General features: G+C 36.1%; 1 protein-coding gene across 3 annotated transcripts in view; it reads left to right on the forward strand.

Moving 5' to 3' along the window:
• Positions 1–22,255, forward strand: part of CD36 (CD36 molecule) — a 90,495-nt gene extending 68,240 nt beyond the window's left edge. For all 3 annotated transcript variants that reach the window (XM_036761560.1, XM_036761558.1, XM_036761559.1), the window contains 7 exons: positions 4,588–4,657; positions 7,653–7,840; positions 11,472–11,590; positions 13,104–13,177; positions 15,657–15,711; positions 16,994–17,158; positions 19,086–22,255. In XM_036761560.1, coding sequence (XP_036617455.1) covers positions 4,588–4,657; positions 7,653–7,840; positions 11,472–11,590; positions 13,104–13,177; positions 15,657–15,711; positions 16,994–17,158 — 671 coding nt within the window. In that variant the 3' untranslated portion in view covers positions 19,086–22,255. The remainder of the gene's footprint in view (positions 1–4,587; positions 4,658–7,652; positions 7,841–11,471; positions 11,591–13,103; positions 13,178–15,656; positions 15,712–16,993; positions 17,159–19,085) is intronic.
• The last annotated feature ends 809 nt before the right edge of the window (positions 22,256–23,064 follow it).

Raw genomic sequence — 23,064 nt, forward strand, 5'->3', positions numbered from 1 at the left:
CTCTAGCCTTTATAGCAAATCTGTAGGCATGCTATTGCAATAAATACCAATAAATATTCTGAGTTTTCATTGAAGTTGTTATGGTAAATGAAATTTGAAGTGGCCCAGTATGTTTGACCAGAAGCATTTCTTCAAAATTATATTTCTGCAAATATAGAACGAGAAAGTATCTTGCATTATTCTTAAATAGCAGGTCTTCTTTTTCCTAAAGGAGAAAACTTCCATTAATAACAAACAAAATAAAACAAGACAATTTTTGTTCTATGTTGAGAGGAACTCTGAGATGAATTTTATTAAATGTAGGCTGACAGAGGCTCTAGGAAAGGCAAGGGGAATGATCCACCACTGTCACTCCTAGAAAAAGATATTTAAGAGAAAATCTAAGGATAATATGATAAAGATGCAGAAATAAATGGGGTCAGAACAGAGGATCAAGACTAAGTCCCTGGAGGATATTTTCTTAGTAACAGCCCTTCTGGGACCCAAACCTAGGAAAACAAGTTTTCAAAAGCTGTTCTGGCACTGGAGACTCTTTCCCTTGCCCTCTTTAATGAGTTTAAAATAAACTAATGCTAAAGTCAAATTGTCAGATGTGATAAGAATCTTTGTAGCAAGTAGTGGAAATATTCATTAATGCTATTTCCTTACTTTGCAATTCTTTCAGCATCACAACTGTAAAATTTGTCTTTACTAATTAGGCATAGTTGTTGAGAAGCCCATTGTGTACCTCTATTCCCTGAAGTGTCCAGATTAAGTACAAATCACAAAGCATTTCTAATTGCTCCCTAATGTGCCAAAGAATCATTTATTTCCTTTAACATTTTCCAAACCTAGACACTGGAATGAAGATAGGGAGGAGGGAGAGAGAGGAAAGGTCAGGACTAATGATCAATGGTGGTGTATTTCTTTAATCATGGTAGCTAGTATTGGGTGATAGCATTTATTAAATGGAAGATTGATTTCTTGGGTCAAAAATAATGAATCATTTCTCCTTTGTTTTTTATAATTTGTATGAGTTCATGCGTATGTATGTATATGTAAGCATTTTAACAGCAGTGGCTTGGATATGGTAGGTAGTCAATAACTATCTAAATTACTTCTGGGAGAATGAATATACAGACTCTACTGTATTGTTTTGTTTTTTTAACTAGTTAAATTTCCCAATTTTTCAACAGGAGATGCATCTAGTGAGACTTTTATACCTATTTTTGACAATTATATAACAGCTTCTAGGGCAAACAAAATATTAACAAAAAAATGTAGGAGCTTCTACAGGAAAATCTGAGGCAACCAAAATGCTTATTCAATGAGTCAATAACTGTCAACCAAATTCTCACTTTTTTTTCTTTTTTAACAACCACAACTAGCCATTTTCTTTTCTTTTTTTTTAAATTTATTTATTTAACATATTTAGTTTTCAGCATTGATTTTCACAAGAGTTTGAATTACAAATTTTCTCCCCATTTCTACTCTCCCCCCCACTCCAAGATGACATATATTCTGGTTGTCCTGTTCCCCAGTCAGCCCTCCCTTCTGTCACCCCACTCCCCTCCCATCCCCTTTTCCCTTCCTTTCTTGTAGGGCAAGATAAATTTCTACTACCCATCGCCTGTGTATCTTGTTTTCTAGTTGCATGCAAAAACTTTTTTGTTTTGTTTTTGAACATCTGTTTTTAAAACTTTGAGTTCCAAATTCTCTCCCCTCTTCCCTTCCCACCCACCCTCCCTAAGAAGTCAAGCAATTCAACATAGGCCACATGTGTATCATTATTTATAACCCTTCCACAATACTCATGTTGTGAAAGACTAACTATATTTTGCTCCTTCCCAACCCGTCCCCCTTTATTGAATTTTCTCCCTTGACCCTGTCCCCTTTCCAAAGTGTTTGTTTTTGATTACCTCCACCACCATATGCCCTGCCCTCCATCATCCCCCCCTTTTTTATATTCTTCCCTCTTCTTTCCTGTGGGGTAAGATACCCAATTGAGTATATATGGTATTCCCTCCTCAGGCCAAATTTGATGAGAGTAAGATTCACTCATTCCCCCCTCACCTGCCTTCTCCCCTCCTCCCCCAGAACTGCTTCCTCTTGCCACCTTTATGCAAGATAATCCACCCCATTCTATCTCTCCCTATCTCCCTCTCTCAACATATTCCTCTCTCATCCCTTAATTTGATTTTATTTCTTTGAGATATCTTACCTTCATCTTCAACTCACCCTGTACCCACTCTCTCTCTCTCTCTCTCTCTCTCTCTCTCTCTCTCTCTCTCTCTTTCTATATATATATATATATATATATATATATATATATATATATATGTATGTATGTATATATATATACACATTCATATATACATACATACACATTCCCATATATATGCATATATATATATACATATATATATACACAAACATATATATACATAGGCATATTCCCTTCAGCTACCCTAATACTGAGGTCTCATGAATCATACATATCATCTTTCCATGTAGGAATGTAAACAAAACGGTTCAACTTTAGTAAGTCCTTTGCAATTTCTTTTTCTTGTTCTTTTTCTTGATTACCTTTTCATGCTTCTCTTGATTCTTGTGTTTGAAAGTCAATTTTTCTATTCAGCTCTGGTCTTTTCACTGAGAAAGCTTGAAAGTCCTCTATTTTATTGAAAGTCCATATTTTGCCTTGAAGCATTATACTCAGTTTTGCTGAGAAGATGATTCTAGGTTTTAAACCTAGCTCCATTGACCTCCAGAATATCATATTCCAAGCCCTTCGATCTCTTAATGTAGAAGCTGTCAGATCATGGGTTATTCTGATTGTGTTTCCACAATACTCAAATTGTTTCTTTCTGGCTGCTTGCAGTATTTTCTCCTTGATCTGGGAGCTCTGGATTTTGGCAACAATATTCCTAGGAGATTTCTTTTTGGGATCTATTTGAGGAGGTGATCGATGGATTCTTTCAATTTCTATTTTGCCCTGTGGCTCAAGAATATCAGGGCAGTTCTCCTTGATAATTTCTTGAAAGATGGCATCTAGGCTTTTTTTTTTGATCATGGCTTTCAGGTAGTCCAATAATTTTTAAATGATCTCTCCTGGATCTATTTTCCAGGTCAGTGGTTTTTCCAATGAGATATTTCACATTGTCTTCCATTTTTTCATTCCTTTGGTTCTGTTTTATAATATCTTGATTTCTCATCAAGTCACTAGCTTCCACTTGCTCCAATATAATTTTTAAGGTAGTATTTTCTTCAGTGGTCCATTGGACCTCCTTTTCCATTTGACTAATTCTGCCTTTCAAGGCATTCTTCTCCTCATTGGTTTTTTGGAGCTCTTTTGCCATTTGAATTAGTCTATTTTTTGAGGTGTTGTTTTCTTCAGTGTATTTTTAAGTATTTTTTTGGGTCTCCTTTAGCAAGTCATTGACTTGTTTTTCATGGTTTCCTCACATCCTTCTAATTTCTCCTCCCAATTTTTCCTCTATTTCTCTAACTTGCTTTTCCAAATCCTTTTTGAGCTCTTCCATGGCCTGGGACCAGTTCATGTTTTTCTTGGAGGATTTTGGTGTAGGCTCTTGCACTTTGTTGACTTCTTTAGGCTGTATGTTTTGGTCTTCTTTGTCACCAAAGAAAGAATCCAAAGTCTGAGACTGAATCTGGGTGTGTTTTTGCTGCCTGGCCATACTCCCAACCAACTAACTTGACCCTTGAGTTTTTCAGCAAGGTATGACTGCTTGTAGACTAAAGAGTTCTATGTGCCATGTTTGGGGGCATGCGCCAGCTCTGCCACACCAGCACTCCTCCTTCCCCAAGAACCCCCAACCCAGACTGGGCCTAGATCTTCAGCAGGCTGTTGCACTCCTGCTCTGATGCACCACTTAATTCCTCCAACCAGGTGGGCCTGGGGCCAGAAGCAACTGCAGCTGTAGCTGCCCCACCTCCACTGCCCCCAGGGAGCGGTGGCTGAACCGAGAACTACTTCCACTCCTGCAGCTTTTCCCACTAACCTTCTCTGCTGTCTTTGGTGTTTGTGGGTTGAGAAGTCTGGTAACTGCTGCAGCTCACTGATTCAGGGTGCTAGGGCCCGCTTCACCCGGCTCCTGGTCTGGTTGGTCTGGGTCCGCTCAGGCTGGGTTCTGCTTCGCTCTGCTCCCAGCTCCCAGCTCAGTGTGGGATAGACCTCACCCAGAGACCATCCAGGCTGTCCTGGGCTGGAGCCCTGCTTCCCTCTGCTGTTTTGTGGGTTCTGCAGTTCTAGAATTGGTGCAGAGCCATTTTTTATAGGTTTTTGGAGGGACTCGGTGGGGAGCTCACGCTAGTCCCTGCTTTCAAGCTGCCATCTTGGCTCCGCCCCCCGAATAGCATCCAACTAGCCATTTTCTACTTCTTATAAGAAAAACTTATGATTTTTTGCATGTGTTTTAAAAATTCTTTATTTAATTTTTAGTTGGAGAAAAAAATTGATTCACGCATGAAAAACACATGAATTTAGGTTTTGTCTGTGAAAGGATTTTTCTTCTAGCAAGCACATAATAGTCCACCCAGAAAAATCTGATTAGTTTCCCACTTTATTTTCTATTGTTTTAAAAACAGATGCAGCCTCATTTCCTCCTTTTGTGGAGAAGTCCAGGATATTGAGGTTCTTTTCCTCTGATATTTGCAGGTAAGATTGAGAGTATTCCTTTGAATTTCATTTCAGAATTACATTCAATTTTCCCCAAAGTGATTGGTATGAGGTTAAAGACACCATGTTAATGGGTCATATTTAAAGAAACATAATTATATTTTGAGCAGATTGCTGTAAGTAGCTTGATGTCAGGGACTTTGTCTTTTTTCTGTATTTTCTACACTGCCTAGTACCTAATAAATCAATAAATATTATTTGAATCACACACATTTTGAGAGATTTTGCTTGACTTTTTGAAAGAAAGGACAGGAAAAGAGACTCAGTACTGTGTATCTACTTTCTAAGGATCAGAAAGACTAATTGTTGGATTATTTGAAACAAGGTCACTGTAGTTTTTCTGTTCTTCCCTCTGATCAATGCATTTTCAAGTTTCTGAAACTCAGAGGGCCTTTGTCATGTTTGTGCCTTCGTCGTGTTTGTGTCTTCTGTTAAGATATGGCCAGCCTTTATGAAGCATCTATCATGTAGAAATCACTGTGGAAGGCACTGAAAAAGATGCAAAGATAAGATATCTATGCCCTCAAATATCTTACAATGCAGTAGGGGAAGTAAGACCCATACCTATATGACTAATTTGTATAAATTAGAACAAAGAGAGATAGAAAGAGTTATTAGACATTTGAGATGAAATGCCTTAGAAAATTAGGAAAACCTTCATGGAAGAGGGAATATGGGAGTTAGATCTTGAAGGACGTAGTGCATTTATATCTGTTTTTTAACCATTCATTGTTAACTTCTGTTTTTATATCAGGTACCCAGCAATCCATTTCTTAAAAATAAAAAGATCAAGGAAGCAATTGTATCAATTCATTTATTAGATACATGTTAAGTGCTAGGTACAGGGGATAAAAAAGACAAAAAGATGATCCTTGTCTTTGAGCAGTTTAAATTTTAGCCAATGAAAGATGATACATATATGTATTTGTATATTCAAATTATATACAAAATGGATACAAGATAATTTGAAAGAGATTTGGAAAGACTTCATATAGAGGGAGACATAAGAGCTTACCCCTGAAGAAACTAGGGATTATAAGAGGTGAAGGGAGGTGATAAGGAAGTTAATGCTAGGCATGAGGAACTGCTACCAACCAAGAGTATAACATACGTATGATTTCACTGGGTAGCTATTTTAGGGGTGGGGAGTAGGACAACATTGTAAGTCTTGAGAAAATATGGCAAAGCAGGAAGGCTCGGGATGATTAAAGAGGAGCCAAACATAACTTGACTAGTGTCATAACAGCTTGTTAATGCATTAAATGATGTTTTGTAGGATAAGGCTGGAAAGGAATCTGGAGCCAAACCGTGGAAGGTTTTGAATGTTAAACTAAGAAGATTAATCAAAATTGTTGGTCAGCAGTACACCATTAAACCTTTTTGTACAGTGATGTTTGAATCAGAAGATCAGTCTGGAAATAGTGTAAAAAATATATAGGAAGTGGATGAGATTGGAGAGATGTATTAGAAATCTAGCCCAGGTTTGTGGTAAGAAGTATCTCTGCCAATGTAATAGTAATTAAAATAGGAAGAAGACAAATTTACAAGAGATGTCATAGGGAAAATTAACATTCCTTGACATCTGATTGAACATGGGCAATGACAGGGAGGAGATAAAGGCAATACAGGGTTCCAAGCCTGTGTGACTAGGAACATGTGCTTCCATTAACAAAGATGGGAGAGTCAGGAAGAGGTACAGGATCTGGGGGAAAGGCAAAGACTTTTTCCTAGGGTCATGTTGAATTGGTTTTCTAGGTGTAGATCCAAGCTGATGTGGCCAGTGGGTAGTTAGAAATCATTCTGTAGAGAAAGATGATGATTTGGAAATCACCTGAATAAAAGTTATATTTGGAGTAAATGAGAGCAGATGAGATCCCCAAAGTAGGGTGATATAAAGAAGTGGGAGTAGAGAGAAAGAAATGAGCAAAATGCCTTGGGAGAGGCCTATACATTGGTAAGTAAGAAGAGATAAGCAATACCAGCAGATGAAACAATGAAGTAGTGAGGCAGATGGAAAGCTGGGATCATATAGCACCATGGAAACAAGATAGGAACTTATCAACAAGGAGAGCTGGATCAGCAGATTCAAACACCTCTGGGAAGTAGAGGAGGATGGGCACTGTCAAAGGCTAACATGAAGTTATTGACCTTTGGAAACACAATATCACTGGAGTGATAGGGCTAGATGCTAGATATTAAGGAATTGTGGGTTATGTAAATGTTGAGGATATAGAAGCACTGAACATGGAATATTTTTTCAAGAAATGTTGGCTACAAAAGGGGAAAATTAAAGGCAAGTTCTTTTAGGATCAAGGAACTATAAGCATATTTGTCAATGGAGGGGAAAGAGACTATGGAGGAGGAGAGAGTAAGAGTGTTGGAACCCAGTCCTGTGGAAGGTGATGGGATCAGTTATCAAGAGTGAGGTATTAACATTTACAAAGAAAAGACACATTCTTCCCTGTGGATAAAAAATTGTATTTTTTTAAAAAATAATATTCTGAAGTATAGAGGAAGAGAGCTGAAGGAGTTCAGGGTAGATTACTTTGATCCCAGAAGTAGGAGAGTGTCATCTGCTGGCAGTTTAAAAGAAAATGACTTTCTCTTTCCTTAACCTCTTATAATTCTTATTGTTTTAAATCCAACACTACTATCCAGCAATAAGTATGCTTTTTAAGGAAGTTCAGAGGGTTTTTCTTAAATACTGAGGAGCTATGCTAATCTGTTTGGTGACATTATAGGTCAGACTTTGTTTCAAACAGGCACTTATAGTTTTCTTTTAGGTTCTAGGTCTTAGTAAGGCTGTAACATTTCATAACCACATTTTATAATCACTGGGTAAGGCAAAGTTTAAAAATTTCACAAGAGTATTTTATTACCCTAACCAAAGGCAAGGTTGTGAAGAAATGTAAGAACATCTGCAAAGTGAATTTCAAGTGTGTCTGGAACAAAGTAATATGTTTTCTACTTTTAGGTCAATCTATGCTGAATTTGAAAATGAGGTCAATTTGAAAGGGATCCCAGTCTACCGATTTGTCCTTCCATCTAAGGCATTTGCATCTCCTGTTGTAAATCCAGATAATGAGTGCTTTTGCACCGAAAAAATTATCTCAAAGAACTGCACATCAGCTGGTGTTCTGGACATTAGCAGCTGCAAAGCCAGTGAGTGAAATATTACTGTTATAAATCAATAGTGCCACTCATCTAGAATTTACTTTCTTATTCCCAGAATATCTCAGATTTCCAAAATTGAATGGGATGAAATGATAAAAAGTTGTATAGAACAGTAATTAAAATATTTGTTTGAAGGCAAGTCTCCACATTTAAAATTGGATTGCCATGTTCTATGAAAATAACTAGTTACTATTGGGTGAATGGTTGTCTGCTTACCTAATGTCTCTTTTAGGATTAAAGCAAAATGAAAGGAACTCACTGAATAATATTTTGTGCTTCCTGAATCACGCTTTTTCATTTGAGCTATTTCTTTATCTTCTCCTGCCCCTCTCACCCTGTTCACCCTTTAAGCCACAACTCCATGGATCATGTAGACTTATTACTATTTTTAATCTGGACTTGTGATTTCATTGGGGTATAGAACTTCTGATGTGAAAATTTTCTCCAGTGATACAGATCTGAAATTAATCAATAACTTTTAGCTTCAGAGGGTTGCCTATAGCACTGAGATTAAGCAATTTCCTGTGGTTATATAGAAAATATGAGTCAGAGATAGGACTTGAGTCTAGATTTTACTGATTATCTTGTCTCTCTGATATTTAATTATATCACTTGTCAAATTCAATTATCTCCAAAGTCCATCTGTAATAAGTTTTTCAGTTGTATGTTATGTTATGAATCTACTTGTGGATTTTCCCCCACTTTATTATGTGCATTGAATATATACATATAAATATATATAATATGTATATACGCATACATATATATGTTTATATACACTGTGCATTTGTAAATACATATATATTGTTTTTCCTCTACCAGAAATCAGGGGTGGGGGGTGGTGTTGCAAAAAGAAAGCTGAACCATGTGAGAAGAGCTCAGGGGTGGGAGGAGCAGTTGAACAAGAATATTAAAGGAGATTAAGGTCTCTTAGTCTAGTCTCCAATTTCTGACCAGGTCATCTCCTGAAATTTTCAAAATAGTTCATTTTGAAACATATTGTTTTCCATTTGTCTTTTCACATTTTGAAAATATTAGTTCTGAATTTTTTTTAAAAAAACTACAACTACAAGTGTAATCTAATAGAAGTTGTAGCAAATTTCTTTTGAAATAATTTAAGAAACTAGTTCTAGTCTTGAGAGTGGAGGAATTTACCACATTTGGACACTGAGATCTCATTCCCTGGTGTGCTAAATGAGAAAGTAGTCAGGTCATTGAAAAAAATAAAGTTAGGAAGAATAGTGAGAAAGGTGATATGATTTAGAGAATTGAGAGATCAATTTTCAAAATGCCTGTAGAGGGGAGAAATGCCAAGTGAGTTGACAAAATACTGTGGACTTGCTATTCATTTAATTGAGAGGATATCAGTATGAGTGACTGATTTTCCAACTTTCTTACTTCAATAAAATCATCATGAGAATTATAATATGATTACAAATGTATCCTGATATCCTTGATTGAAAATAAGAAGGAAATAGGCAGGATTTCCTATAGCTGACCACATCATCAGAGTCCAAAATTCACCTGAAAGGGCTGAGAATACATTTCATTTTGTTATTGATGTTAGAGGAACAGCTTAGGTAGTGCAGTGGAAGAGTGCTGGGGAGTCAGTAAAACTTATCTTTCTGAGTTCAAATCCAGCCTCAGACACTTACTAGCTGTATGATCCTGGGCAAGTCACTTAATCCTGGTTGCCTCAGTTTCCTCATCATAAAATGAGCTGGAGAAGGAAATTGCAAATCACTCTAGTATCTTCACCAAGAAAACCCCAAATAGGGTCATGAAAACTCAGACATGACTGAAAAACAACAAAATGATGTTAGCTAAGCTCCTCAGAGGTTATAAAACTGTGCCAGGAATTAGAAGACCTAAGTTCAAATCTTGCTTCAAATATTTTTTGCTACGTGACCATGGACTAGTCACTTAAGCTTCTGTCTGCCTCAATTTCTTCATCTGTAAAATGTAATAATCTCAGGATTGTTGTAAAGATGATAGTATATGTGAAGTGCTTCAAAAACCTTAAAGCATTATGTGTATTGGTTACATATTTTTATGTTTTTTTTTAAATCATTTGACAAGTAAAATTCTTCAAGGCTCTCTCTTCTAATAATGTATTTTATCCTGTTTCAATAATTCAGTTAGCAGCTGCTGTTGGTCAGTAAAACCAACAACAACCAGCACACAGAACACTGCAAAAGCCCAGGTTCTTTTGATCTGCTTCACTAAGGAAAGCAACGTTAAGGGGTTAACAATCTTACTTTAATCCAGCATACAAATATCATTCATTTAGTTCAAGGGGAAAACCCAGCACCCTGAACTTCAGAGCAAATACAATCAAATTACAAACAGACCAAATACAATTCATAGTTACCAACATCTGAGTTTAGCAAGGTAGCTCAACAACGGCTGCCTCAGAGTCACACATCACTACTGCTGCAGCTCAGAGCTCCAAAAAAAGAAAGCCAACCCCTGGTTTTATATATCTTGTTCAGGGTCAAACGTGAGTCACACATGCGACTCACACATGTGACCTAAAGTTGTCACAAAAATGTGACTTAAACCCACGTGGTCTAAAAGCCTCTGATGTCACAAACATGTCACTCAAACCCATTTTGATTGCCAATACATATCCATATAAAAAGTTTTTCATAACTGTAGCTATTGAAATAACTGTTCATTGATACTCTGAATATTGATGTCAAACAAGTAGGATAAGCATTCTCACTACAAGTGTTCACTGCTGCCATGAAAGATGAATGGTTTTAAAAAGAGAGGTGGACAGCATTGCATTGATTATATCAATCCCTAAAATGCTTGAAATCCATTATTATTCAGAATATGTCAGCCTAAATGGGTGAATAACAATTTTTCTGGACGAATTTGTGTGATTGGATAGTCACTTCCTTGAATTAGTATATTAATGTACCTTTCTAGGAAAAAAAATGCTAAAAATTGGTAGGGAATTGAGCCCAAAATTTAATAGGGGAAGAGTGGGTAGCATCAGGAAGTTGGGTAACACTTTGTTATCCCCAGGTGCCCTTTAACATGACATTTTCCCACAGAAATAATAGAAAAGAATGACAAAGAATGAAATGGCATAGATAGATTGTTGTACACTCCAAATGCCCTTGGAAGAGAATATCTACAAAGATGAGATCATGGATCCATTGAAGTATTAACATCAACTTCAGTTACCTTCTTGTAAAGGGACTATTTATGTGACCAGAGCTGTGAATTCATCCACATAGAGAACTATGAATGTAAATTAGCACTGCAACCTTCTGTCCTACACGGTTCCCTGGAGATATTAAGAGGTTAAGTGACTTGCCCAGGGTCACTTATCCTCTAGGTATGAGAAATAGGACTTGAACCCACCTCACTCTTCCTTCCTCAGAGGCCAGTGCTCTACCCATTCTGCAACATTTAATCTCAGCAGGACACTTCTGAACTCTCTTTTCTGACACTAACATAAGAAAATTATGCTTTACTTTTTTTCTGTTGGTTTAGCCTTGGAAGCAAAGGTGCATTTTCCATTTCATTGATTTACTTTGTGGCAGTTTTTGTGGATGTTTAAAAAGGAAATGGTTTTATCAGTGTCTATTTTTTTCTTTTCTTCCAGAAAAGCCAGTGTACATTTCACTTCCTCACTTTCTATATTCAAGCCCTGATGTGCCAGAAGCTATAGAGGGGTTAAATCCAAATGAAGAGGAGCACCGGACATACCTGGATGTTGAACCTGTAAGCAAATGTACAAAGGATAATAATCCTGTGATTAGAATTATATTTAAAAACCCACTTGTACTCAGTAAGCATACACTTTGTCCAAAATTCATTTCATGTCTTGCCCTCTTCTCCCATTCTAAATTTATAAAGCTCTCTTTATGGTCCCCTTTTGGGAATCAACATCCTATAACAGAAAGGACAATGAACTTGAAGTCAAACCTGGGATCAATTAACTGTGTGACTTTGGAAGGGTGGTTAACATCTCTGAATTTACTTCATTCATCAGTAAAATGGGGATTCTATCACTTGTACTATTTATAACATTATTTTGAGAATCAAAAGAGATCACAGCTGTAAAGTGCTTTATTAAAGCTTTATAAAGGTTTGGGATAGCAACTGGGTTTGTGATTCCATTGGTATTCACATAACCAGAATGTGCTAGACGCAGGACTTTAACCAGGTCTACTTGGCCTCCAGATTAATTCTCTCTCCAATATGTGTGTCTTGTTTCCCTCTGCAAAATGTAAACTGTTGTAACTACTAAAAATGACAGATTATTTTCCACCTGGTACAATGGAGTTTGAAGATCTGGATTCAAATCCAGGCTCTGATACTTATGACTTGTGTGTACTTGGGTAAGTCACTGAACTTCCCAGGAACTATTCCCTCCTCCATAAAATCAAATGACCTCTGATGTTCCTTGCAGGTCTCTACCTCTATGATCTAAATAATGCTTATACAATATCAAGATAATCCCATTTTAATTTTTAAGTAGACAAACTTTTATAAGGCAGTTCTTCTGGTTCAAATCAGAACTTAATACTTTCCTCGACATTTCAAGAATCTATTATTTCCATAACATGGGCACACTCTCCAACAGTACACATCACGAGCCTTCTGTATTACCTTGACTTCCAAGCTATCAATTTATCTTTTAAAGATAAGAATTAATCATATTATTTTGTTATTTTAATGACCGCATAGTATGGATAAGTTTCTGATCTAATTTATCAAACACAAAATGATTGAATAATGCAATCTGATTGTTATAACCATGTCTGCAGATTTGTTCTTTGTGTGTGAATACACATACATCCATGTATATGTGAATAAATGTATATATACATTCTGTCCATGCAGAAAACACCCTTGTACATATGCATACGCAAACATTATAAATATAAATAATCACTTATACGTACACATACATGCACACTGGGTTGAATTGATAAAGCATTGAACTTGAAGAGCTGAGTATAAATCCTGGCTCAGACACTTACTAACTATTCAATCCTGGGCAGATCAAAGCCACCTCTGTCAGCCTCAGTTCATATGTAAAAAAGATTTGTGGGCTATAAAAATTAAATAAGATAATATATGTAAAGAGCTTTGCAAACTCTAAACTGCTACATGGTTATTATTATGTTATTGTTATTATATGAGAAATCTATAATCTAAATCATATATTCCTGATAGTCAATATACAAGCCTGGATGTGTAATTTTATTTCATTCTTATTTTGTTTTAGATCACTGGATTTACTTTGGCATTTGCAAAACGACTGCAGGTTAACATGCTCGTTAAACCAGTAAAAAAAATTGAGTAAGTTTTTTTGGATCTGATTTAGAATTTATAAATAAAAATTTATAAATAATCTCTTCTAATTAGATTAAATGGAGCTAGAGGATCATACCTATATAAGGTCAAACTTCAAATGTCATAGAGTTTATAAACAACTTATCGATTCTTCACTTATTTTGCAAATGACTTTCATTTAAGAATTTAAAATCAGCTGCATTAGGGAGCATAAAGACACGTTACAAACAATTGAAACAAGGCAGTGAAGGTGGTCCAGTGTATCCCCTGCCAGAGAGCTAGGCCTGCAGTTGACCTCATCTCCTCTCTTAAACTTCTTCCTACTTGCTATTATCTATTAATGACACTGCCAATATTTCAGTCACCTAGATAGGAAACTTTTAATTCTTCCTTCTCCTGCACTTTTCTCACACAATTTGTTGCCCAATCATGTCCACAGTACTTCTTTCACTTATCATCTCATGGCTCCTCATACACTCTGCTTCAAGCCTTCATCACTTTTGATCTGGAGTGGTCTCTCTACCACTAGTCTCTTCTCTTTATAGTCATCCTTCATACCACTGCCAAAATAATATTCTTAATGTTTAGATACCATCCTCTCTCCTCTGCTCAAAAACCTTGCCTAATGCCAAGAAGGTAAAATTCAAAACTTCTTTAGAACCTAAGACTTTCCACCACCTGGAACTCACCTTTCCAGACTTATTTTAGGTTACTCATCTAATCACTGGGGTAGCTAGTAAGCAAGGGCAGGAGTTTTCTCCCTATAAGCAGACAGCTTTAGGCACTGACCCTTTTTAAAGCCAATTCACTGTCTAGCCCTTCTTCTGACTGGGCTAAGCTTTCAACTTGTCACTCAATAGCCTGTGAAGGCTTCTAAAATAATGTCTGGAACATACTTTATACCTAAATTTTGTTGACTGATACAGTTCAAAGGCATTAAGCCACCTATAGCCCATTAGACTAAAAGCACTTTCTCTCCAGCTCATGGACTTCCTTATGATTTCTGGGTGTATTTCTGTTAGGCTCAGTCACCTTTGCAAGGGAAAGTTATGAGGAAAGAACACCAGAACCGTTTCTTTGATGATGGCCCTAGTATAGCATGGCTGAGCAAAATATAAAATTTTATACACACATATTTTATACATATACATACACATACGTATTTGTGTATATATGTACGTGTATACAATATACATGTATATTGTACATATATACAAATATATATTTATGTGTATAAATGTGTATATATGTGTATATGTGTGTGTGTATATATGTATATGTGTATGTGTATATACATAGGTATGTGCGTATATATGTATGTATACACACACACATATACATAGTCTTTGTAGTCTTCTTTCTTTGTAAGTAGAAATTCATCTTTCCTCTTTCAAATAATTCATATGATAACCAAACTAAAATCAGCATTAAAGACATTAGAATTTATATAAACATCATTGCTAAAATAAATAATCAAAGTGAAATAGAGAAACTGAAACCTTTCCCTGTGTCAGTGACTTCCCTAGCTTTTGTGGAGGGCAAGAGAAAGGAACAGGAAATTAAGGTTGTTTTGGGGTTGTTTTTTTTTTCTTTTTGTTCTTGTTATTTGATTTTTAAAAGGTGAGGTGTGGAATCCTAACAGTGAGCAAATTTTAGGTTCACAGAGAAGGGCCAGGAAGTTGTCAGCCAGCTGAGGGCTCTTATTGCTCACCATCTACATTTTTCCAAACTTGTGCTTTAGTCAGAAATGCAGATTATATCCCAGTTTTCACTTTTGATCTAAATAGTCTGAATGTTTCTAGTATCCTTCTGGTAATCACAGCCTGCTGCTGATAGCTCTTTCTGTGCCAACAGCCTCCTGGGATGGTTTTTCTTCCTCTTTCTTCTCAGAAGTCAGTACAAAGTCAGGGACAAGATCACAGAAACTTGAGGAATGTTGGGTAACCTTATAAAACAAAACAAACAAACAAAAAAACCCAAACAACTCCAATGGAGAGGTACCTGGTCCCCAAGGTTTTCATATCAATGCCCTTATAGCCATAGTCAAGCCCATTAAACTCTTATTCATATACCCTACCTCCTGGGAAACTGAATTATGAGCTATTGTCTGAAATCCACATGCCAGTTTGTGCTTCTGGGTAGTCAGTCTTTTGACATATTTCTCTTCCTTCCATTGGTGCCACCACTTTCATAAAGCCTTCCTGCCCCCTAACCACCACCCTCTCCTCACATTTGCAGAGGTCACTTTGCCCAGATCTCTCATTTGCCTGTCTTGTATCATACCTTGCATTATGCTTGGTTTTGGGGTGCAGATTATAATTCACACAGAGGACCGTAAGCTCCTTATCAGTAGGAACCATCTGTTTTGATCTTTGTAGCCCTAACACAATTAGCACAATTCATTCAATGCAAAAGCTGGTTAATAAATGGTTGAACTGAATAATATGTATTTCAGTTTTTAAAAATCTCTTTCATTTTGTTACAGAACTTTAAGTAAACTGCAACGGAACTACATTGTCCCAGTTCTTTGGCTTAATGAGGTGAGTATTTCGAACATATGAATTACTAAAGGTCAGGAGATTTTTCTTTGTAAAAAAAGTATTTCAATGACAGGTTTCCTTTTGAGCTTAACGCCTTCCCCAAACTTCTCCCTCCTCCCTCCACATTTGCTTCAAAATATGTTCGGTATTTATTATGTGTTTGGGGTTTTAGATCGGATGTGTTGAGTTTTTTTATTGTTCTCAGGACATGTTAATGAATTTAGGCCATACTGATCATCTGTGTGTTTGCTTTTCTATTTGAATATATGACCAAAATGGACAGGAATATAAAATTTTGCTTCATCCTGACAGAGCAAGAATACCATTAGGACTATCTTAAATTTTTATCTCAAATATCTGCTTATACAGGTTCTTGCAATAGGAACTGCACAAAAAAGAATCGTGGAAATTTGTTTGGCCCTTAGCAAATAGTGCCTCTTTAATGGAGCGGTCCTAGTTCAGTATGGTCACATTGGGGCACATTTTGTATTCATAATTCGAAGTCAAGGACAAGTTTACAAATATCATATGATAGATGACTGCTAAAAGACTTTGAAACTTTCGTAATCATTCAAGACAACTAGTCCCAGAGCTAATAAATACTTTGGGCCCTTGGAGTGAGAATGAACCAAAAGACTCTTCGAACTTTCCTTCTGACACTGGTGAACAAATGACTGATGGCGGTGACGTACAAGTAGCTGATCAGTCTTACTGCAGGTTAGACTCATAGGCAGTCATTGATCATTGTTACTATCAAAGTACCTTACTGGGAGTAGAAGAAAGTTAAGGAAAGCAAACATTTTCATGCACTGGCTCAAACCTGATCATCCAGTTGTGACCTTTTTACAAAAGAGGAAGAAACTGGACAGAAACAAGAATTTGGTGGGAGTAGCTACTTACAATAAGGGGAAGGAGTAATGCAAGGGAAGAAACAAACTGAAGCAACATCAGTGTTTCAACGTACTTTGCAAGTATCATTATCCCAAATCTACCTTGACCCACAAAGAGTAAAAACTTCTAGTAGAGAAAACCTAGAGCATTGATATAAGTTTTCCTCTTAAGGAGGGAACTATTTAGTCATGATTTTTTTTTCCTGAGTTAGCCCCAAATAAATCCTAGTTACTCATTCCAATTTCTTAAGCTTCTCAGGCATACTTTCATGTGTGAAAATGCACACACACACACACACACACACATACAAGAATGCAAGATGAGAGTATTTGTTGTATGCTGATTGTTTACTTTACTGCTTCATAAGTAATACTATTTGCTTTGATTTCAGACTGGTACCATTGGTGACGAGAAAGCAGAAATGTTCAGAAAACAAGTAACTGGCAAAATAAGTCTCTTGGGTCTGGTAGAAATGGTTTTACTCACTGTTGGTCTCGTGACCTTTGTTGCATCCATGATTGCATATTGTGTATGCAGGTCAAAGAAAATAAAATAAGTAAGTACATCTACAAACAAACAAACAAATAGACAGATCAACAGCCTGTTGATGACATAGCATAGTTCTTCACTTTCAATGTTTTCATGATGTTCAAAAGAGGGGTCATACAGCAGAAAGCTATGAATGTTTCTGTGCAAACAATCCAACATTCAGTTACCCTAAAATTCTGATTGGCTTTAGAGAGATAAAGCAGGAAATAGAGAAGGCATAGCATTATAAGTTCTTAGAGTTGGAAGGTCACCTTAGTAACCATGTAGGCTAATCCCGATGTAAGCATTCCTATTCTACAGTGTCATGGTTTCTGGTCACCCAACTTCTGATTGAAGATTTCTAATGACAAAGAACTCACTATGTTGCAAGGTTGTTAAGATCAAATGAGATAATTTGTGTAATCAGCCTTGCAAACTTTATATTCAGATACTATCAGTTGTTGTTAGCTAATAAATCAGGTAGATGGTACAGCCTAGAAAACCTGAGCTCCAATCCCTCCTCAGACACTTACTAGCTATGTGACTCTGGGCAAGTCACTTAACCTCTCCATTTACTCAACTGCAACATGGAAATAATAATAATACCTACCTCCCAAGACTGTGGGAGATTCAAATGAATTAATATTTGTAAAGCACTTTACAATCTTCCTGTGACTGGTAGCCTTATAGAGTTGGCTGGGGTATGGAGTGGCTAAATGAAGTGGTCAGCATCATATGGTTAATATGTGAAGAAGCAAGACTTGCACATGAAATGGTCGAGATGTTGAATGACTTCCCGAGGATCAGGTGGTCACCGTATGTTAGACAAGATGTTATAATTTAGAGTCCGCTTGCTCGGTCTTTCTATCTCATCCAAAAACAAAAGACTCAGATATCCAAACGTACAAAGTAATGACTCTTTAATACCATTTCATACATTCTCCATTCAGCCACTAAAGTGATTTTCTTAAAACATAGGTCTGATCATGTCACCTCCTTACTCACTAAACTCCAGGGGCTCCCTAGCAGCCTCTAGCAGCAAATATAAAATGCTCTGATGGTCATTCAAAGTCTTTTACAACCCAATCCTCTCCTGCCTTTTCAGTCTTCTTAACACCCTACTCCCTAAAACATACTCTTCAGTCCAGTGATACTAGCCTACTGGTTGTTCCATGAAAAAAGAAGCACTCCAAGGTATTTTCTCTGACTATCCCCCCCCATCCCTAGAATGTTCTGCCTCCTCTACCATGACCACTGACCACCCCTCTTTCCTTTAAGCGTCAAGTAAAATACCACTTTCTACATAAAACCGTCCCACTCATCTTCAGCCCTGTGCTCTCCCTATGTTAATTATTTCCCACTTATCCTGTATATAGATTGCTTTATACACATTTATTTGCATGTCATCTCTTCCATCAGATTTTAAGCTCTTTGAGGGCAGAAACTATCTTCTGCCTCCATTTGTACCCACAGAGCTTAGTTCAGTGCCTGACGTAGGGTAGGGATTTAATAAATGTTTGTCGGATACAATTGAGTGTCAGCCTCATATCACTGTATCATATTGCCTTCATTTAAATCTGATCCAAGATCATGAAATTAATCTTCTATTCATTAAGTCATGGTTACTGTTAGACTTTCGGGAAGACCAGGCTGCATATCAGCCTGATATCTTTTCCTTGTTCTATAGCATGCTGGCCAAATAGAAATGGGATGGAGTTTTCTCTTTACTACTCCAGAGAAAATACTTTTTTCCTAGAGGATTTTCTTCTATAAATTTTCAACAGCCCACAGGTTGGAGAATTAAGCTGTTAGCTAACAACAACAACAAAAAAATACTGGCTCCTAGAGACCTGGCTATTTAATATAAACCTATTTATTTACAACCTTTTAAAAAGCTGTCAGCTTCTTAACTTTCAAAAGGATATAACTTGTTACCTTTTTTTCTCCTTTTACAGGTAACAAGAGACACTTTGGATACAGAAAATAGTTGTGTCATGATCAGGATCTTCGGTAACATTGGCTCAAGTAATCCAGATTTAACATAGTTTGTATACACAGACTATGCGTAAGGAGAAGCTGAGACAATTGGTCTTAAAGCTAACCAGCAATTTTTTTTTCTGAAGGACTATTATTAGGTTGCCATTACATTAAATAAAATTCCATACCCCCCGTCATATCTTTTAAATTGCATCATGATTAATTTGGTTGCAAAATCTATAGAATGCAATTATACATGGGTAATTGCTCCTATCTGTAGTACTGTTAGGTGAGAGATTCAGTACAAAAGCTAAAGTTTTCACAGGCCACAAGAACTGAGATTCCCAATGTTCCATTTTAAAAGAGCTATCACCAACCCTGTTCTCTATAGTCGGTGACAATAAGTCAACTTTTTTTTTCTTTCTCAAAAGCTGTCAGTCGAACACTTCATGGAAGCAACTTGAAAGACCAATGGGAAATATATGAATATTGGTGCCACTCTTTCTACCTTAGCCCATTCAAAGGCATCAACCACTTTTTACTCAAGTGTAAGCCCTGTTCTTCTTATCCCTGTGCTCATGAAAATGAAAACCATTCAATCACTGTCTTTTCATTTTCATGAATATGGGCTTGCATATTTTCCCTAAGCTATAAGTTGTTTAGGAAACTTATGAGTATAGTCCTTCATTTTTCCATTTATCTGAGGCTTAAGATTGGTTATTGCAGAATGCTGCGATGTCATCAGAGATATGAATCATGAGTGTTGTTTTCATGGACTATAATCAATGATCGAATGTGTAGATTAATAAAGGTATTTGTGACATTAGAACTGAGGATTGCATAGTAACTCCCAAAAGGACTGATTTAAAACTCAAATTATTTTGATAAGTCTCTTTTATATTATTGTACTCCTCTATTCCTTCATTTTCATGTAGTGTATACTTTTCCTTTTGTTCTACCAGCATATGAATATTTTAAAGTTTCCTTTCTTCATCTAGGTTCTATTTAAGTTTTGCTGACATTTAATCAACAGTGTCTGATTACCCTTCAACTTCATTTGTTTTTTTTTTTTTTCTGAAGAATTGGGGAAGAAAAGGCAGAAACACTGTGCGTTCCTTCTCTGGTTCACTTTTTAAAAAAATAGAAGTGGAGGTACTCTGAGTAGAGTTTCTCCATCCCCCACATTGGTAAATGCAATTAATGACTCCCTCCCTTCCCCCTCCGCCATGGTTATTGATGACAGCAGTGTATGGTAGAAGTTCACTTTCCTTGGAAAGAAGAGTATACCTCATGTTTGTAGTTTAGAAAAAAGAAGCAAAATAATTATGTATTTTTATACCAAGTACATAACCAAGAAGCAGAACATTACTCATTTTTCATATTAAAATTGGTAACAGATTAGGATCTCAATAAGTACCATGGCACATCTGGGAGCGGGGCGGGGGGGGGTGGTGGTGGGAATCTCCTTGAAGAATTCAGAGATTTAGCAAAATTAATTAATTGGAGAGATAGATGCATAACAGTGTATTAAATAATTATTAGTTTATTATGAGGTATAGAATCTATTTTCAGATATTAACCAATCAGCAAGATAACCAAAAGCATTAACTTAGAAGATAACATATATTCATCTGACCCTCAAGAAATCTAATTTAATTAACAAAAAATTTAGATGTGCTTCCTGCAATGGAAGTATTTTGTATTTTATATTTATCTAGAAGACAAAACAAAAACAAACAAATAAACCACAACATGTCTTTATGTTCTAGGAAGACCAAGTACTTCAAGGACTAGGCTAATATAGTTTTGGGACAGGAAATATATAATCTACCTCCAGTCCCCAATCCCTAAGTAAATTGTACTTCCCAAAGCAAATCTAGACCTGCATTCACCTGGGTTATGCTGCTAGAACCTAATGACATTCATAATGGATGCTGGCCCTGATTCAAGCACTGAGAAATCAGTGAGATGAGATTGGGCGTGTTCTTTTCCCCTGTGCATTAATTGTTTAAATGTAGCCTTAATTTTATGGCACTCCTCTTATATTCTAGACATTACATTTCAATTTTTAAAATTCTCCATATGACTGTCAAAGACTGAAAATTCTCATGCAAGATGTCTGTAATGAAAACATTTCGTAGTGAACTGAACATTTTCACCTTTGAAAAGACAATATAAAACAGACAAGATTATGTTTTTCATATGAAAAAAATGATGGGTGAATTTTTGATAGTTTTATTTCTTGTGTATTTGTGCAAAAAAATAGTGGCTTTTTTCAAATGAATGGCTAGTTTTCAATGGGGTTAAATGTTTGATGATTTGTAATTGTATGTGGGTGAAATGCATGATTCTTTAAAAATGTAAAACTATACATAATGACAGAAAAGCACTTTTCATCCTTAATCTTAATTACGAAAAATCATGAAAATCCTTGAAAACTGGTTTTTGTGCATAAAATTTGCCATTTGAAAAACGTCTAGTTTTTGTAGACAAAATAAATGCTTCTTGTTGTTAATATGTGAACTGAGAAACCAAAAAAAAAAAGGTATTGTACTTGGATTCTCAGGAAAAAATGTATATTATATATATATATATAAAATATATATATTTAGCACTGCTTGTAAAAGCAACAGATGTAGTTATATACAACCTGTTTCTATACTGAAATCTAACTTTGTGAAATGGCTGAATGCTTGCTTAAAAGGTGTGTATGTGTGCAACAATGTCTCAATTTTTTTCTGTATTTTTTGTTACCCATGATAAATAACTGAGCTATACACAAAGCACTGTCCTTCCTCTTGGAGTTTAATTTGGAGGATATGATGACCCAATTTTCTATTTGAAGTCACCCACAACAGGGGTAGAGTTGTAAACACTCTTTTTTTCTCTCCCCAAAAAGCCAAGGAAATCTTGGATATTTGGTGTCATCCTGACTGCATTCTGGATACTTTTGTAATTCTTATCTCCTTACATATCCCTTCCCCCATAGGTACCCTACTTATTTGTTTTGCAGGGTAACTGGATTAATCATTTCCAAATGAATTAATTTATATTGAAGATACAGAACATTCTGCCTTTCATCTTCACGGCCCAAAAATAGCACCATTTTGAAATGTGTGTGAAAATAAATAAGCTTCTACTAGGAAAACAATGTTTTCTGCTTACTTCCTTTCTCCATTGCTCTTGACATTTTGCATATTTTGTGGTCATGTTGTTACTTGAATTTTAGTTGTATGGACATTCTCTTTAGAGTGTGTGGATTCATCACTTTGTGACTTTAATCCTACTTAATTTTCGGTTAACATTTAAACATACTTCCTCATTGTGGGATGTAAGCTATTCTCATTGAAGAGTTAGATCAATAAAGGACCTTGGAGATATAGTCCAGTGCCCTTATTTTACAGATGAGGAAATAGAGGCCCAGGTAGTTTAAGTGATTTACCTAAAATCATACCAGTAGTGTTAGAATTCAGATTTAAACTCAGATCCTTTGGCTCCAAAGCTAGAACATTTTTCACTATGCTGCTTCCCAAAGTATTCCCATATGAAAAAACCTAGGAAGGAATAAGTTCTATTTATACATAGTATTACAGAACAGATAATACAAGCCTCTGGTAAATTTTAAAAATTCTATATAACCTTGAAATGAGTTTATGATTGCTTTGTTGCTTAATGATAACATCACTTTGATTCTATGTTTATTTCCCACCTAGAAGAAATAGGGCTACAAAGGGAATCTATTTACTGTGAACAAAGTGTCATAACTTAGGGAATTACAAACACAGATACTTTGGAACTCTTAATGCCTCTATTGTCACTTTCAGATTAAAATAATAAAGTGAATCTATAGGGTAATGTAAGTTGACACAACTTGGAATCTTGTTGGCAGCACCCATCAGAGCATTTTTCATGATGAAGTAATGGATGCAACCTCAGGGCCAAGTGTCTATATCTTTC

The sequence above is a fragment of the Trichosurus vulpecula genome, chromosome 5, assembly GCF_011100635.1.
Source record: "Trichosurus vulpecula isolate mTriVul1 chromosome 5, mTriVul1.pri, whole genome shotgun sequence".
In the NCBI taxonomy this organism is placed as follows: Eukaryota; Metazoa; Chordata; class Mammalia; order Diprotodontia; family Phalangeridae; genus Trichosurus; species Trichosurus vulpecula.